General features: G+C 56.6%; 2 protein-coding genes across 3 annotated transcripts; one reads left to right on the plus strand and one right to left on the minus strand.

Annotated features, from left to right (window-relative positions):
* Positions 1-593: 593 nt before the first annotated feature.
* On the plus strand, positions 594-3,602 carry CRB3 (crumbs cell polarity complex component 3). 2 transcript variants are annotated; one of them, XM_082620546.1, is made up of 5 exons: positions 594-882; positions 1,103-1,289; positions 2,045-2,118; positions 2,750-2,893; positions 3,237-3,601. In XM_082620546.1, exons 2-5 carry the CDS (start codon positions 1,208-1,210, stop codon positions 3,306-3,308), a joined length of 372 nt encoding a protein of 123 aa, XP_082476672.1. In that variant the 5' UTR covers positions 594-882; positions 1,103-1,207; the 3' UTR covers positions 3,309-3,601. The 2 variants fall into 2 exon arrangements, with proteins under 2 accessions (XP_082476672.1, XP_082476673.1); XM_082620547.1 differs by lacking the exon at positions 594-882 and having other exon boundaries at positions 924-1,289; positions 3,237-3,602.
* Positions 3,603-3,699: 97 nt separating this feature from the next.
* Positions 3,700-12,416, minus strand: DENND1C (DENN domain containing 1C). Its single transcript, XM_082620545.1, has 23 exons — positions 12,368-12,416; positions 11,377-11,441; positions 11,248-11,291; positions 11,057-11,106; positions 10,569-10,688; positions 10,419-10,488; positions 10,157-10,237; positions 10,000-10,065; positions 9,858-9,911; positions 9,635-9,745; positions 8,780-8,880; positions 8,630-8,675; positions 8,404-8,505; positions 8,190-8,315; positions 7,206-7,310; positions 6,357-6,447; positions 6,215-6,255; positions 5,939-6,010; positions 5,282-5,326; positions 5,105-5,212; positions 4,859-4,926; positions 4,513-4,720; positions 3,700-4,412 (listed from the first exon to the last, which is right to left on the minus strand). Exons 1-23 carry the CDS (start codon positions 12,382-12,384, stop codon positions 3,798-3,800), a joined length of 2,406 nt encoding a protein of 801 aa, XP_082476671.1. The 5' UTR covers positions 12,385-12,416; the 3' UTR covers positions 3,700-3,797.
* Between the last annotated feature and the right edge of the window lie 5,078 nt (positions 12,417-17,494).

The following is a 17,494-nucleotide window of genomic DNA, read 5'->3' on the forward strand; positions in this document are numbered from 1 at the left end:
CCTCACAGGTATGTTTCTCAACAGGTGTTTCTCCACCCAGGAATGCGTTATAGAGCCTCCCCCGCCATACGTGAGTTCCATTTAATCATTCACCCATACGGGGCTCTTTCCATATAACTGGGTCCCCTACAGGTGTACTTAAATGCAGGTATGTCTCGTACAGGTGTTTCCAATACCTTTACACACAGGAATTCCTTCTGCAAGTCTTGTTCATTTCATAGGTGAGCCATGAAGATGCATTCCCCAAACAGATGTACCCCACGCCAAAGTGCCTCAGCCAGGTGTTTGTAACCATGCAGGTGTGTTCTATACAGCTGTTTTCCACACAGGTAGGCTTCCATTCAGCTATACTCCAAAGAGATGTGATTCAAAGCAGATGTCTCCCATGGGTGTTCTTACACATCCTTGCAGATTTCTTTACACGTTTGTTCCCATGCAGGTGTGTCCCACACCAGTGTTTTTTCCTTAGAGGCTCCCCATCCCGGTCTACCCCAGACAGGAGTGCCTCACACATCGGTGACTCGGTGCCCCGTGTGTCTTCACACCTGGACGATTCTACAGATGTACCTGCAGTGCAGGTGAGAGGCCCCTTTTACACCTGCGCGCTTCTGCTCCTTTTCACTACTCCCGATTATGGGATTGGGTTACCGTTACAGGTGCGTCCGCGGCGCGGAACCGCCCCCGCTTGGCCCCGCCCTTTCATCTAGGCTCAGGTGCACAAGCCGGAAGTGCGCTCACCTCCAAGGTGAGTGACTAAACTTTCCGGGTCACGTGAGCCGGCGGAGCTGGAAGAGTCCGACCGAGCCACTTACCGACGGATCGAGGGTTCGAGCGAGGGACCGGGATCGGGACCCTGAGCGGGGTCGAAGACGCCCGGGCCAGGTAGGGAGGCAGGTCACGCGGCTGGGCCTGCCACCCTTCCCCCCTTCCCTTCCCCTTTCCCCAGCCCAGGAACGCGCCGCCCCGAGTTAATCTTTAACTCTGACCTCTGGCGGCGGGGGGCGGGGCGGGACTCCTGGGTGGCCGGCGCGGGTCGCCCCTCCCAGGGGCCTGCGCTCGGGTCTGGCCCCCTCCCCCACGCTCCGGCCTTTCTCCTTTCCAGCCCCCAGGTGCGGGGTCGAAGGTACCGCCCCCCCGCCCGAGATGCGGTAGGAGCGGCGCGCGCGACAAGCCCCGTCCCCGGTGCCACCAGCCCGTCACCCGGCCCATGGCGAGCCCCGGCCTGGGGCTGCTCTTGGCGATCGGCCTGCCGCTGCTGCCGACCCGCTGGGGCCGGGTCTGGGGGCAAAGTAGGTACCGGTCGGGGGCACTGGGGGTCGGGGCTTAGAAGCGCTGGGTGCCTGGGACGCTGAGAGGGCAAGAACCCAGGAGCGGGCATGCGATGCCTTGGGAGCAGGAGTCTAGAGTCTGGGGTAGGGCTGGGGGCGTAGAATTTCTGTGTCCTTCCTTGGACGGTTGGAGTTGGTCTAGGAGAATTCCTGAGTTGGGCGGAATTGTGAGCTGCCGGGAGAAGAGGCCTGCGGGCCGGAGTCTCAGCAGGGTTGAGCAGTTTGGGGGAAATGGAAGCCAGGAGGAGGCCTGCCTGGGGCTCCAAGCCCAGGTGGAGCAGGCTGACCAGAGGTGGGGACTCAGCCTTTCAGCCCTCTATTCCAGTTTCGGGAGCCTGGGGGGAGGTGTGAGTCAGAAGCTCCAGGGAAATGCAGGATCCGCCCAGATCCTTAAGGGCAGAGGGAGGGCCGGAGAGGTGAGGCTGGGGTTGGGGGGAGGGTTGGGCTTCCCCACACCATGCATTATAATAGCCCCCAACTCTGCGCAAACTGCAGACCACTGTTGGCTGATTACTTAGCTCTGGGCTCCCCTGGGTAAGGGGTTCCCCGTGGAGCAAAATCAGCAGGGCCAGCCCCTGGGTGGAGGCCACTCACAGAATGCAAGACTCAAAAGGGCAGAGTTCTAATGAGGGGACATGACCCAGGAAGATGCAGATGCTTCCAGATGGGAAGGAATAGATGGGGATTCATTTATCTTCTCTACCACCGCCCTGCAGCACTGGACCCCACTGTAAGTGGGAACAGCACGATTACACCCTCTGGCCCCAGCCCTGGCTCCAATGGGGCCCTGGTGAGTTGGGGTATATGTGGGAGAAGAGCGGCAGGGCTTTTATTCGGGAGTCCCCCGTGTAGCAGATGGGAGGGCCTAGATTCCCAGAGGCGGCAGGCTGGACAGTGGGGGAGGCATTGGAGAACCCTAAGTGGGAGAGACCAGAATATCAACATGGCAAATGGGGAGACTGAGAACCCCAGGAAGGGGATGGGCAAGAACACCATGCCTGGCGGGACTTCCCTGGCGGTCCAGTGGTTAAGACTCCGCGCTTCCAATGTAGGGGGCACACGTTGGATCCCTGGTTGGGGAACTAAGACAAAAAAAAAAAAAAAAAGAATACCATGCTTGGCAAGTGTAGGGGGTCCAGGAGCCCCCTGTGCCGCTCAGGCAGGGGGAGGAGGGATCTAGGAGCCTAGATGCGGCAGGCGCTTGGGAGAAGGACCCCAGACATGGCAGGTGGGGGAGCCTGGGAACCCCAGATGTGATAAGATGGGGATCAGGAACCCTGAGTGGAGGAAGCCAGTCACCAAAAGTGGCGGGTGTGGGGGGGGGAGGGGATTAGCATTCCCAGATAATTCTCAGGCGGGGGTGGACGGGATGCCCAAGTTCAGGTGGGTCACACCTGTCGTTCCCCCCCCACTGCCAACAGTCGCAGGAGGCCACCATTGCCATCGTCGTGGTCTTCTCCCTCCTGGCCGCCCTGCTCCTGGCCGTGGGCCTGGTACTTCTGGTGCGGAAGCTTCGGGAGAAGCGGCAGACGGAGGGCACCTACCGGCCCAGCAGCGAGGAGCAGGTGGGTGCCCGAGCTCCACTGCCTCCCAACCTCAAGCTGCCGCCTGAGGAGCGGCTCATCTGAATGCTGGGGCTGGCCACAGCTGCCTCCACGGCCCAGGACTGCCCGGCGCTCAGCTGCACACAGCAGCTACCACCGACACACCAGCCTCTGATGGCTCCGGAGGACTTGGGGGGGCCACGGGGCACCTGCCGGGCGGGCTCTGCGAAGCATGCCGCCTCTGCTTGACTCTGCCTGCAGTTGGGGTGCCGGGGCTGCGGACCTGCCTCCCGCTTGCTGCACCATCAGCCATCTGTCTGCCTGCCACACAGGCCCGACACCGCCCCCTCTCCTTTCCTTTCAGTTCTCCCATGCAGCCGAGGCCCAGGCTCCCCAGGACTCCAAGGAGACGGTGCGGGGCTGCCTGCCCATCTAGGTCCCCTTCCTCTACCCATCACCCTTCCTGGCTGTGTGACCTTGGGGGTAGGCAGAGCCCTGTCTGGGCAATGAAACACACCCAGCACTTAAGAATAGAAGGCAAGAAGGTGCTTCGAAGACTCTGCCCTTGAAGGCAAGGGAGACTGAGGCTGCTTACTTTATATGTATCTATACAATGGGTAGAGCCATGTAATAAACCTTTTTGTGAGCTGGTGGGGGCAGGAGTTAGCCTAGATGGAGGAGACACATAGGCTGTTGAGAGATGAATTGTAAGGTCTCGAGGGTCCTAAGGGCTGGGGGGGGCTTCCTGGAAGGGAAAGGCTTTTAGCTGCACCTAAGAGCCAGCCGGAGGCTGCCTCGGGAGGGAAGGTGGGGAGTGGGGTGGGTGAGCAGAAACAGGGCTCCCAGGTAAACCCACCAGGAAAAACAAGCTTTGGGCCCTTGCAGCTTTATTGAGGGACCAGAATCTCCTCCAGACCCCTGATGATTAATCTTCAAAACACTTTTTAAGCTCAGCAACCCTGGGCCGGCTCCTGGCCTGGAGCCCCCCCAAATTCCTAGCAGGAGGATCAGGGGACCTGGGTGCTCCCAGCTCCTCGTGGGGCTGGAGGTGTGTGTGCTCTGGGAGCAGGACCTCCGAAGGCTGGGCTTTGGGGTTCTCTGGGGAACCGGGATCCGAGAAAGAATCAAGGACTTGGGATGTCCAGGTAATATCCGAGTTGGGCTTTGTGGGGGTCAGAAGTCGGGGGCTTTCTCGAGGGCTGGGTTCTGTGGAGAGCTGGGAGCAGGGACTCTCCTGGGCTGTGGGATCCTCGGTTGCCTCGTGGGGAGGGGAGAGGCGTAGAGGCTGGGGCTCTGTGAGAGAGGAGCTGGGGTCCCCTTTGCTGCTTGGGTCTGCGGAAGCTGTCGAAGACTGGGACGGAGAAATGATTTCTGGGCTGGCCTCTGACGGCAGCTGGGAAGTAGGGTGTTTCGAGGAGCTCGTGGCCTCTGAAGGCTGGGGACTGTGCAGAGGCGGCAGGCCGACAGAAGGGGACAGGGGCTGGGGCCCTGGTGGTTTCTCATCATCTGCTTGCCATCTTGATCTTCCTGGTATGTCAGGCTGGGTGGGGATGGGGAGATGGGCACGTTGCTGGCCTTTAAATGAAGGAGGGGCTGGCAGGTTGGATGAGCAAATGGGGAAGGGCTGGGCGGGCTCTCACCAGGCTGAGGCAGCTGTCCAGGTCCCCTCTGTGGCAGCAATCCAAACTCTGGCTTGGCCGCAGGCTGCTGTTCCGGGCGGCTCTCATGCTCAGACTATCCAGAATCTCGCTCAGCAAATCCAGTTCTTCTCCGGACCCAAGGAAGCTGCCATCCAGAGCTTCCTCTGCCAACGGTTCCTGGGCATCCTCAGGGCTCAGAGAGGGTGTCCTGGGTGAGGATGGGCAGCCTCAGATATCTGCCCCAGACCAGCTGCTCTGAAGGGTCTGGAGTTTTGGGGCCCACTTCCCCAGGAGTCCCAGCCCCCAACTTCCAACATTGCTCCCTCCCTCTGCCTTGGAGTCTTACCCCTCCCCCAGGGACTCAGAAGGTCTCTCTTCCCGCTGGAGTCTCCTGCTGGGGCGAAGGGGCCGGTTCTGCAAAGGACAGATTTGGGGGCTGGGGCCTCAGGAGCTACAGAATCAGGGGGTTCTGTGAAGGGGGAGTGGGCACCCCATTTTGGGGGTAGTCGAGATGTCTGGCTGGAGACGGGATGGGAGAAGGACTTGGTGATAAGTCCAGGTACGTGCGTGGGCACGGGGGCGGGGCTCTTACCTGTCCAAAGTGCTGGGTGATAGGCAAGCGCTGCTGCAGGCAATCTGAGCGGCTGGTGAGGGAAGGGGCCCTCAGGGACCCCCCCCTCTGCAGGCCAGAGTCCCCATCCTAGGAAGAGGGTGGGTGAGCCAGGAGCCCCTCCCCCCGCTGCCCCGAGGCGTTGGCTACTGGCTTTACCTTGTACATCAGAAGGCTCTGCACACCCTTCAAGCCACTCTTCGCCTACGGAGGAGCCGAAAGAGACAGAATCCAGAGCGATTTGACCCTGGACATTTGAGAACTCGGCCCTCCAACCCCGAGGACACTTTTGTCTTGCCATCTGCTCATGTGTGTCTCAATATATATTCAGGTTCCCCCGGTACCCCCTAAGAAGTCAATACCAACTTGCCCCTTTGACTAACACAGAAGGAATATTACTGGAGGAGATAACCCCCAGATGAAACGGAATGGCAAAACCAGAACATCGTAAAAATGAGTCAGTGTTCAAAAGCTGAGCAAAGAATAAAATCCAGCAGACAATTGCGAGCTGTGGAAGTTGGTCCCAGGAAAATTTGGGGCTTGGGATAAAAACAAACCACAAGGGCAGAAGCTGGGATTGTGGTGTCTCAGAAGGACAAAAGATGTTTGCCAAAGAACCTTGGTTGTCATTTTTAAATAGAAAAGACCTGATGCGACAAAAATGAATGAACAGTCAATGGAAAATAAAAGTAGGAAACATGGTAAATGGTTTAACTGCTGGTTTAGTTCTGATAAATTGTGTGTACTCTAAACGTGGGGTTAAACCGTCCTCTGCCTTTGTCACCCTGGTAAGTGGCCTGTCTAGCCCAGCCTCACCGAGCGGTACATGTTTCTGACGGCTGGTTGGGTCTTGGCCTTGACGGAATGCAGGAGGGCACCACCACCTTTCTGGGGAGAGAAAGCCAAGGAAGAGGGGCTTGGGCACGTGGGGTTATCCCAGACCCCACCTGCCCACCCGGGCTGTGTATTACTGGAGGATCCCCTCTCCCTCTCTGAGTCTTGATTTTTTCACCTCTATAAATGAGCATAGTGGGGACGGTTGTAGGTTTGATTTAATCCCACAATAAACACTAAAGTGTTTGGTGTTACTACCTTTAGGTTGTCTGCCCAGAGCTGGTAGGAGCGAAGGGTCCCTGGAGAGAGGAGAGAGGAGAGAGCATTGCCAGGGTGGGCAGGCTCAGACTGGGCCACAGGTGGGGAGGGGCGGCGCTCCGGGGCCAGGTGCAGAGCTCACCTGAGGAAGCCCCGCTACAGGTGATCTCCTGCTCAAAGAGGTCTGAGAAGCCTTCTCCCTTGTTCAGCTTCTCCAGTCGGCCTTCGATGAACTGGGGGCAGGGCAAAGGGTCAGAGAATCAGGCTGCCCCAAACATCTGAATGCGAGGACTGGGGATCCGCTCGCCCTCAAGACGTAGAAGCCATCCCCGGCCCCTCCAGAAGCCCAACCTTAGGTCCCAGGAGTCTGGAGCCCACCTCAGGAAGCCAAAGGTCCACCGTCTCCCCACCCGTCCCCACCCCAAGTCAGGATCTGTCTTCAGGGACCAGACCCCGCTCCTCACAGGGTCGGAGGAGTAGGACTCTGCCACTCCAGACAGGCCCCCCTCCTCTCAGTGACCTTGGAGGAGGTCGACCTCACCTCCAGGGACCCTGGAAGCCAGCCCGCACTGAAGGACCCTGAAGTTCATCCCACGTTCTTCCAAGAACTCAGGAGTCCGGTTCCACCTCCCCCGCTACGTCCCTAGAATCCAAGAGTCCAGCCTCCTCTCCCTCCACCCTCGACCCAGGAGGTTCCCACCTTAGGGACTCAATAATTTCGTTCCATCCCAACCTCCTCAGAGGCCTAGAGGTAGATCTTATCCCTGGGAACTCAGGTCAGGGGCTCCCACTTTTAGGGACCCAAGAGTTCAGTCCTGTCTCTCCCACCCCGGTGACCCTGGAGTGGAGGATCCGGCCGGGCCAATGGGCCCCGCCCATTGGGCCCAGGCGTCCACCCCTCCAGCCCCGCCTTCGGCCTCCGGGATCCGGGCCTCTGCGCCCCTAGCCTCGCCCCTCCGGCCCCAGCCCCGCCCTCCGGACTCTGGCGCACCTGTTTGAACAGCTGCAGGTGCACAGCCCGCCGGTGGAAGGCCTGCAGCGGCGCCCCGGGTTTCTGGGCCAGGAAGGCTTCTTCACTGAAGGTTACAGGCTGGCCCTGGAAGAAGGACTTGGATTCTAAGCTCCCCGCGGCTCTCCAGGATCCCTTATTCTGCTTTCCATATTCTACCTTACATCTGTGTAGCAAACATTGATGGAGTGCCTCTGTGTCCCTGATGTGCAGGGCCTCGTGGGCTGCAGGGAGGACTTGGGCTTTTACCCCAAGGGAGGTGGGAGCCCCGGGAAGGCGGTTGGCAGAGGGAGACGGGGCCTGACTCAGATGCTCCCAGGTGACCTCTGGAGGCTGCAGGGAGGTCAGATTGCGGAGCGTGGAGGGTGGGAGTCCGCGAGAGGGGACTCATGGTGACGGGTGAGCGCGCTGATCCAGGCAAACAACGATGGGGACCAGGCCGTGGTGGAGACAGAGGAGGGGGAGAAATGGACAGCTTCTGGCTGTGTTCAGGGCAGAGTCGAAAGCAACGTCAGATTCTCAAATAATAGAACTCCCTGACCATGTTTTTATAGAATAGTTGTGAAAAACTGGGGAGGAGGGGATGTCAGGGTTGAAAGTCAGCAGATCAGAGACCTGGCTTTGACACTTACCCGCTGTGGGGCTTCCAAGCCTTGGTTTCCTCATATGTAGAATGGGACCATAAGAGTATCCGTCTCATAATACTGCTGTGAGCATTAAGTGAAATAATAATCGCAGCGGTAAAACCTATCATATATCAACTGTGATGTGCCAGGCACTAACCGAGCATTTTGCTTATGTCCATTTACAGACTCACGTGACCCTTTTGGGTGGGTACTGTTGGGATCCCATTTTACAGATGAGCAAACGGAGGCACAGAGTAAGCACTCCATAAACGCTAGGTATTATTATTCTGAATCCTTTAGAGACCCACGGGGTCTCTCCCTCTGCGTCCCCGAAGCTCACCGGGCCGCAGACTAGCGCATCGCGGTACCCCCCGAAGAGCAGGGCCTGGGCTTTGAGGAAGAGACGGGACACCCCTTCCCCGGGGGTCAGCGCGACCTTCCTTAGCCGCAGCCTCAGCAGAGACACCTGGAGGACAAGGGGGCAGCGCTGAGCAGGCGGGTGCGGAGCCTCGTCTCCCGGATGCGGCAGGAGGGTGGAAGGGGGTGTCACTGACCACATCTGGGGGCAGTGCCTGCACGTCGTCGAAGGGCGTCTCCAAGGTATTGGAGTCCACGTTCATCATCACGACGTCCTCCAGGGCTTTCTCCCGCACTCTCTGTGTTAGGGAGTTGGAGTGGCGATGGTCGCTCAGAGCCCGAGGATCCCCGACAGGGGAGGATACCTGGGGGTGCAGGGGCGCACTCCACCCAACCCTGCCATCCAGGTCCGTTCCCACTTACCTCGGAGAGACTGGCGTGCACTCCGATGAGGTAGGGCATGGGCGCGCTGCGGAAGACCGAGGGGGCCGGTCATGCAGGCGCCGCCCCCGGGTCCCCAGGACCCTAGGCCTCTTCTCCAAGCCCTGCCCCTCTCCAGCCCCTGCCCCTCACCAGCAGTAGTCCAGCAGATGCGGCGGTAGCGTGGGGATCAGCACGTGCTCCCAGCGCATGGGGTACAGGAGAGCGCAGGACGCGTGGACGCATGACGTCAGCTGGGGACGGGTCGGGGACCGTGGAGTCAGGGCCTGGACCCCCAGCTTCAAGGACCCTCTCTGGACGGTGGCTCTCCCGGCTTCATATCTCGTGTCCCCAGTCTCCTGTCTCCCTCCACCTCCCTTCCCCACCCGCTACTGGGTAAGAGGTGAAAACTCAAACCCCTTTCTTGTGAAGGCCAAGAATTCCGCAAATTACAGTGCTTGGAACTGGTGGTGCCAGGACTCAGCACGTGCTAGTCTCTCTCTCTAGGGGTGGAAGCTAATATTCAACCCTCCTGAATCTCTCTCCTTAGGGATAGGACAGAGACTCAGCCCGCTGACCCCACCCCTAGAGAGGCGGAGCTAGAATTCGGTCCCCGCCACCCCCGAAGTCCCGCCCCTAGGGGTAGAGGCTGAATGCTAGCTCCACCCCTACCCCGTCCTTCTCCCCTAGGGGCGGAGCTAGAATTTAGCCCTCTCTGATCTCACCCTCCAGAGGGGCGGAGCCAGTCTTGTTCTGGCCCATAGTGGGTGGAGCCTGGACTCAGCGCTACTGAAGCCGGGGGAGGGGGTACAGTGCAGCCCGCTCTGATTTCCCCCATAAAGGTGGAGCCAGGATTCAACTCAACCCTGACCTTCAAAGGGGCTGAGCCAGGACATTGCCCTCGGGTCTCGCCCAGTGGGGTTAGAGCGAGGAATCCTCCCCGATTGTCCCGCCCCCAGGGGCCAAGCCAGGCCTCGGCCCCTCCCCGGCCCAGCGGTCCCGCCTCACGGTGCTCAGCTTTCTGGAGGTGAGCAGGACCCTTCGCTCTGCCAGGAGCGCAGCGAATAGCCCCACGATGTTGTCGTCGGTCACCGCCACCACCAGCTCCGTTAGGTTCCTCTGAAGACCAGAGAAGAATGCTGGACGCGAGGGGCCACAGGATCTGAGAGCCCTCTCCGGGTTTCCGGACCTCTTCCCCCCTCCCAGAGTGTCCTCTCAGGTCTCCACTCACGTTCTCAGGAATGGATGGCAGGCGGCCGGAGTCGGGGGCCACGAAGCAGGAAAGCTGGCGGGGGATTAGTAGGGGGACTGATAAGTCAAGCGGTTAACCTCACGTGGGTGCCCAACCTTCCAGGGTCTCCAGCTCTGCTCACCGGCATGCTCTTCCCGGGGCCAGGGGGCGGGATGCCTTGCGCACTGGAGATCATCACTCCCCTGCCCTGGGGGAGATGTGGTGTGTGGTCCTCAGGGCCGGGGTGCAGCCTCTCCAGCCACCTGAGGTCCGACGCCCAGCGGGGAGGGGGTACTCACCAGCTCCAGCCCCACTGAGTCCTGGGTCCCGGGAAGGGGCTGCTGCAGCAGATGTAGAAGAAGTTCGTCGACCTCTGAGACCTGGGTAAGGGTGGGATGCCTGAGCCAGAATGCGGGTTGGGGACTCTGAGGGTCTTGACTCAGGCTGGGTGGTCTGGAGCCAAAGGGGCCCGGTCAGGCTTGGGAATTCAGAGCCAGGCTGGGGCCGTGGTGGGAGTGGGACTAGGACTCCTGCAGGAATGACAGAGAGAGCTGGTCTCACTTGATCCTGTGACAGGAGGTCCCCCACTGTGTTCAGCAGTTTGTAGAACACTTCAAACCAAGGCAGGTGGCTGCGGAGAGTGGACACAGTTTTCATGCAGTGCCTGTAGGCAGAGGCCCTTCCCCCGTCCCAGACCCCCATATCCCACACCTGAGGATGCAGAGACAGCTGTGGGCACCAGCCCGGAGGCGGCAGAAACCAAATCTGCGGGTGCCGATCAGATCCGTGAGGGCAAAGGTGAAATGCTGTACGGCGGTGCAGGGGGGCTCCCTGGGGGCAGGAAAAGTTCTCAGAGAGACCTGGGCATCCCACCCCCGTGAACCCCCCCTCCCCTTCATGCCCCTGACAATGCTCCTATTACTGCGTCCACCAGTCTGGGGCCCTGGGTGTATAGGTCCCTAGTTGTCAGCGTCTCCAGTTCTCTGAGGCCCTGGGTCCCTGAGACCCTGGGTAAATGAGTCCCTTTGTGTATAGGTCACTATTTGTCAGGGTCCCCGGGTTTCTGAGTCCCTGGGTCTCTGAATCTCAGGGCCCCTGGGTATATGGTCTCTGTTGTCTGAGTCTCTGGGTGTTTGAATCCTGGGGGTCCATGAGAGGTCTGGGTCCCTGGGTCCTTGGGTGTCTGCTTCCTTCCATACCTTTCCACATCAAAAGGGAAGCAGAATTTAGGCACCATCAGCATAGCCTCCTGGGGGTGGAGAGAAGCACACACTGCTTGGCCACTCAGGTTGGGCTCCACCCCTAAGCTCCCAGTGGTCTGAGACATAGGGTCCCCTCCCCCAGGGGGACAGGCCCTGGCCCCTGGGGAGCAAGGAGCCAGCCTGCATACCTGGTCCCTGAAGTCTGGGGGGAACTGCCGCAGGATGGGGGGATCTGCACAGAGAGCAGGCTCTTAAGTTCAGGATCCCGGGCCCACCCTCCATCTCGACCCCCATCCCCAGTGATGCCCCTGACTCACCCTCTTGCAGGGAGGGAGGGTAGGCCGCTTCGAAGAACCAGTCAAACAGTGCAGGGAGACCCCTTCTGCAGGACAGGAAAGGGTTCAGTGTGTCCAGGGATTTGCTTCTGTGTGTGTGTCTGCACCTGTGTGTGTGTATGTGTGTGTGTGTGTCTGCAATTCTATTCTGTGTCTGCCTGAAAGGATGAGACTGTCCAGAGCATGTGTCAGGTAGGACTTTGCATATGTGTGGCTGAGCCAGTGTGAGGGTGAATAACATCCCCGTTTTCTTGGGTGGGCCTGAGGGTCCCTGGGTATATGTGTGAGGCCCTGCCCAAGTGTCTCTGTGTACGTGACTTCATGGGGCCCTGGGGCTTCAAGGGGCCCTCAGATTTTTTATCAGAGGAAAGAGGGCAGTGTGCCCTGGTCCTTCTGGGAACCCTGCAATCTCTGCCTTCCTCCCCTGGCCCCCAACCCTCTATCCACCTTGCAGAGCATGTTGGGACTTGGGCTCAGGGAGAGAGACAGAGGAAGAGAGCGGGGAGTGAGTGCACACGCATTGTCCCTGAGATTGGCACCCCCTCACACTGAGCTTCATCCTCGCGCTGACACAAGTCCCACACAGTCAATCACTCCTGCACATGGACACACAGAGCCCGCCCCTCCCCCCCGCTGACCCCGGAAGCCAGGTTCCCCATCACTGAGATACACCAAAAGGCACAGGCTCAAGAGTTACAAACTTAGTCATACAGAGCTGGCGGAGAGCAGGGGAGAGAGAGAGAGAGAAAGAGAGAGAGAGAGAGAGAGATTGGAAGGTCCCAGAGTGGCCTGAGTGTGCCTGAGAGCGGAGTCCATACTGTAGGCCAGCTGAGTGTCCTGCCCTAATTCCAGCCACCTGCTCCTGTGGCTCGCGGTCCCTCCCGGGCCTGCCCCAGCCTCGTTCTCCTTGGCCCCAGCCCAGGCCCGGTCTGGGAATCTTGGTCCAGAAGATGGGAGAGGGGGCAGCTCTTACTCAGCTGTGGATCCCATGGTCCCTGCAGGGCTGGCCCGGCGGGGCCCTTTCCTCAGGGGTGCTGGGGGGGCCTGTGCTTTCTCAGGGCTGGGCCCTGAGCCGGCTCAGCTTCCTGTGTGGCTGAGAGAGGAAGTTTAACGGGTGACGTCCCCAGAGGAAGGCCCCTGCCCCCACCCACTGTGAGAGACCCAGGCGTCCTGCCTTCTAGACTTCTACAGGATGGGTGGGTAAGAGGTGTGCAAGCTCAGAGGCCAGACCCCCAGCCCCATCCTGCAAGGAGGGTTGCATCTGGTTTCTGCCATAACACCCAAGCCTTCCCTTCTCCGTGGCAGCCAAGGACTCACAGTTTGCCTAAAATGCTTCCTCTTCCCTCAACTCTTTTTTCCTTTGATCTCTCTGCGCTGGCCATTCCCCGCAGGACCACCAGAGGGAGCCAGGCTGGAGAGTGGACACGGAGGCACGAGGAAGGTAGACAGACAGCAGACAGAACACAGACACAGACAAACAGACAGCACACACATGGCCAGGGAGTGACCAACACAAACAGGCCAGAACAGTCACAGACAGCAGACAGACACGGAGAGATACCAAGTTATACAGGCAGCACAAAGTCACAGACACAAACCAACAAGTACAGCGGAACAGCACACACATAAAGAAGTCCTTGTCCATACAGATGATAGGTGCAGGGAGATAACACACAGACACAGCCAGCAAACAGTTCCAGACAGAGACAGCAGATACACTTGCAGGGACCACAGCTGTCAATGCAAACGGAATAACAGAGAAGCAGACCCAGACAACAGACAGAAACGCATAGAGCACAGACGTAGAGCAGTAACAAAGGGACAGACGCAGTCAGGGCCCAGCCACAAGTCAGATTCATAGCCAGACATAGTCACAACACAGAGAGAGATACAGCCAGACAAACCCAAGCAATGTTGCAGACCTAGAAACAGACAGACACCCAGGCAGACTGATGTCATGTTGAAAAACAAAGATATATAGACACACAGGCACAAAGGCAGGACACAACACAGGTACTCATGGTCATGTACATACACGTAAAATCCCACAGACAGACTCAGAGAGTCAAAATGCAGAGGAGTCTGCAAGACTCCTCGGTCTCCTGCAAGATACTGAGAATATCTGTGTGGATATAGGCATGCATCTGCATGAGTCCACATGTGGCCTGCCATGTCCTGGGGTATCTGGGGGTGAATGCCGTGTCTGTGTGCCTAGGAATTTGTGTCTAGTCCATCAGGCTGAGTGAGGTTGTGGATGACTGGGGATTCTCATTCTGTGCATGTCCACATGACTGTGGGTGCAAGGGTATTTTCATGCTGAGGAGGAGGAGGTGAGCAGATGCATCAGCATGTGAACACACACACACACACACACACACACACACACACACACACACACACCCCTCCAAACCCTCCAGCCAAGACATAGGTGGATGAGGCTGAACACAGCTCAGTGCCACCTTTCTCTCCAAGGGGAGCTGGATCTCAGCCAGGGCTGGGGATCAGGGGTGCAAAGTACCCAGGGCATCCTTCTCCCCTTCTCATACTCTCAGGCCTTGCTATAGATGAATGTTTGTGTTCCTTCCCCGCCCCCGAATTTACATGCTAAGTCTTTTTTAAATTTTTTTTTTTTTGGGGGGCTGCACTGAGGAGCTTGCAGGATCTTAGTTCCCCAACCAATGATTGAACCCGGGACTATGGCAGTCAAAGTGCAGAGTCCTAACCACTGGACCACCAGGGAACTCCTGGTGCTAAATCTTAACCCCCAAGGTCATGGTATTAGGAGGTGGGGGTCTTTGGAACATGATTACATCATGAGGGTGAAGGCCATGAATGGGATTAGTGTCCTCATAGAGGAGACGTCAGAGAGATTCCCTCATCTTTCCACCATGTGAGGACACAGCAAGAAGACAGCCATCTATGAACCAGGAAGCAGGCTCTCACCAGGTACCAAATCTTCCGGTGCCTTGATCTTGAAATTCCAGCTTCCAGAACTGTGAGAAATAAACGTCTGTTTTTTTTGTTTTTTTGTGTTTTTTTTGCGGTACGCGGGCCTCTCACGGTTGTGGCCTCTCCCGTTGTGGAGCACAGGCTCCGGATGCGCAGGCTCAGCAGCCATGGCTCACGGGCCCAGCCGCTCTGCGGCATGTGGGACGAACCTGCGTCCCCTGCATCGGCAGGCGGACTCTCAACCACTGTGCCACCAGGGAAGCCCCAAACATCTGTTGTTTATAAGCCACCCAGTCTATGGTATTCTGTTAGCAGCCTGAATGGACTAAGACAGGTATAGCATTTGTGGAGATATTCCTAATCCTTCTTCATTTCTGAAATTTACTCCAATTCAATCCAATGGCAAACCCATGGGATGAGGATAAAGGAAGAGTCCACATCCCTAAGTGAAAGTGGGACCCTCTCTGTCCCTATTTCTGCATCTTTTTTTTTCTTTTTGGCTGTGCTGTGCAGCATGTGGGATCTTAGTTCCCCAACCAGGGATTGAACCTGAGCCCCCTGCAGTGGAAGAGTGGAGTCTTAACCACTGGACCACCAGGGAATTCCCCCTGTTTCTGCATCTGTAACAAGTAAGTATGTTGCCTGCCTCAGAGATCCTGTGAAGGTTCAATGAGAGAATTCACATGAAATATTTAGTATGTGGTCAAGCCTGAACTGAGCTTTTGATATGTTCTTTCTATGATTATGGGAGATGGGTCAGTGAAGTGGTTAGAGAATGATTTTGGAGTCAGAGAGACTTGGGTTCAAGACCTGCCTTAGTTCTTTAATGTCTGTGTGACCTTAGGCAAGTCATTTGACCTCTCTGTATTAGTTATCTATTGCTGTGTGACCTATCACCCTAAAGTTAGTGGCTTAAAAGAACACACATTTATTATCTGACAGTTTCCCTGGGGGCTGGGATTCTGGACACAGCTTATTTGAGTCCTGTGCTGCACGGTCTCTCAGCTGTAATAAGGTGTCCATTGGGCTGTGGTCTCATCTGATGGCTCAACTGAAAAAGGATTTACTTCCAAGCTCACGATGTGGCCGTTGGCAGGATTCATTTTATTGTGGACAGAGGGCCTCAGCTCCTTGCTGGCTGTTGGTCAGAGGCTACCCTCAGTTTTTGCCATGTGGACCTTACCAACCTGCTTCTTGCTTCCCCCTAGCAAGCAAGCTGAGAAGTCAATAGAGAGCTCACCAAGACAGAAGTCACAGGTTTTTGTAACACAGGCTTGGAAGTAGCATCCCATCGCCTTTGCCATATTGGTGCCATATTACATCTGTTGGTCAGAAGCAATCTTCAGGTCCAGCCCACGTTCAAGGGGAGGGAATCACACAATCACATGAATGGGGAAGACGGGCATCACTGAGGGCCGTCTTAGAAACCACCTTCCACCTCACTGTGTCTTTGTTTTCTTGCTTTAGTTAAAAATTTTTTTTATTTTTAAAATTTTTTGACCACACCGTGTGGCTTGTGGGATCTTAGTTCCCCAACCAAGGATCGAACCCGGGCCCTCAGCAGTGAAAACTAAGAGTCCTAATCACTGGACCGCCAGGGAATTCCCATGTTTTCTCACTTTAAGAGGAGGAAAACAGGGACTTCCCTGGCGGTCCAGTGGTTGGGACTCCACGCTTTCACTGCCAAGGGCCTGGGTTCGATCCCTGGTCAGGGAGCTAAGATCCCACAAGCCTCGCCACACAGACGATAAATAAATAAATAAATAAATAAATAAATAAACTTCATACATCTTTATTAAAAAGAAAAGGAGGAAAACAATACACCTCACAACATGTGGATTCACTTGCTCGTTCATTCAGCAAAGAATTACTGAGTATCTGTGTGGTATAAACTGTTCTACGCACATGGTGAGCAAGGTAGTTACGTTTCCTTGAAGCTTACACCCCGGTGGGTAGAGCAGGGGACAGATAAAAGAAATAAGTCTACAAATAGACAAGATAATTTGAGTTACTGGTAGGTGCTCTCAGGGAAACGGAAAAAGATAAAAGAGGCAGAGTGACTGGATACAATTTAGAGTTGCCAGGGAAGGCTGCTCTGAGGCGGTGTCCTTTGAACTGAAACCTGTGGATGAGAAGGGGCCGGTCATGTGCACCTCGGGGGAAAGAAGGAGCAGGAACGGCATGTGCAAAGGCCCTGATGTTGGATTGAACTTGGTATGATCAAGCGCATAAAGGCCACTGTAGTTTCAGCTTAGGGAGGGAGGGGGAGGGGGATGAGGTTGTCATCATCAGTCATCAGCGAGTGGAGAACAAGGTGAGAAGTTTAGGTTTCAGTCTGAGTAGCATGGGAGCTGCGGGAGGGAGGGTTGTGATTTACATATAAAGGTTCCTCTCTGGCTGCTGTAGAAGGAGGACGCTGCACACTGCAGAGGGCAGGGGTTGCAGCAGGGAGCCCAGGGAAGTGATGAGGGGGAATTCCCTGGGTGAACAACAATGGTGGCTTAGACCAGAATATAGATGGCTGGAGAGGAGGGGGTCAAATTCAGGATAGATTTTTTTTTTACGATTTATTTTATTATTTATTTATTTATTTAATTTCTTTTTGGCTGCATAGGGTCTTAGTTGCGGGCATGTCTGTCTTTTGTTGCGGTGCGCAGGCTCTTCCTTGTGGCACACGAGCTTCTCTCTAGTTGTGGCGCACAGGCTCCAGGGCACGTGGGCTCTGCAGTTTGCGGCACGCAGGGTCTCTAGTTGAGGCGCGTGAGCTCAATTGTTGTGGCATGAGGGCTTAGCTGCCCTGTGGTATGTGGGATCTTAGTTCCCTAACGAGGGATTGATCCTGTGTCCCCTGCATTGGAAAGCGGATTCTTTACCACTGGACCACCAGGGAAGTCCCCAGGATATATTTTGGAGACAGAGACAACTCAACTTGAGACAGGCTGGGACCTGGGACCCTTTGCTGCAATGCTTGCCCCTGGATACACCTCTCTTTGAGCAACAAAATACAAGGAAACTATATGGGACTAAAAATAACTGAGTGCATGTGCAGTTGGGGCAAATTCTGGACCCAAAATATGCAAAGAGACCAAGAAAACCCAACTGCCACTTTTGAAAAGCCTGGAGCAAAAACGGGGTGTTGGGAGCAAAAGCA

The sequence above is a fragment of the Mesoplodon mirus genome (genome assembly GCF_964341445.2).
Source record: "Mesoplodon mirus genome assembly, chromosome: 5".
NCBI lineage: Eukaryota > Metazoa > Chordata > Mammalia > Artiodactyla > Ziphiidae > Mesoplodon > Mesoplodon mirus.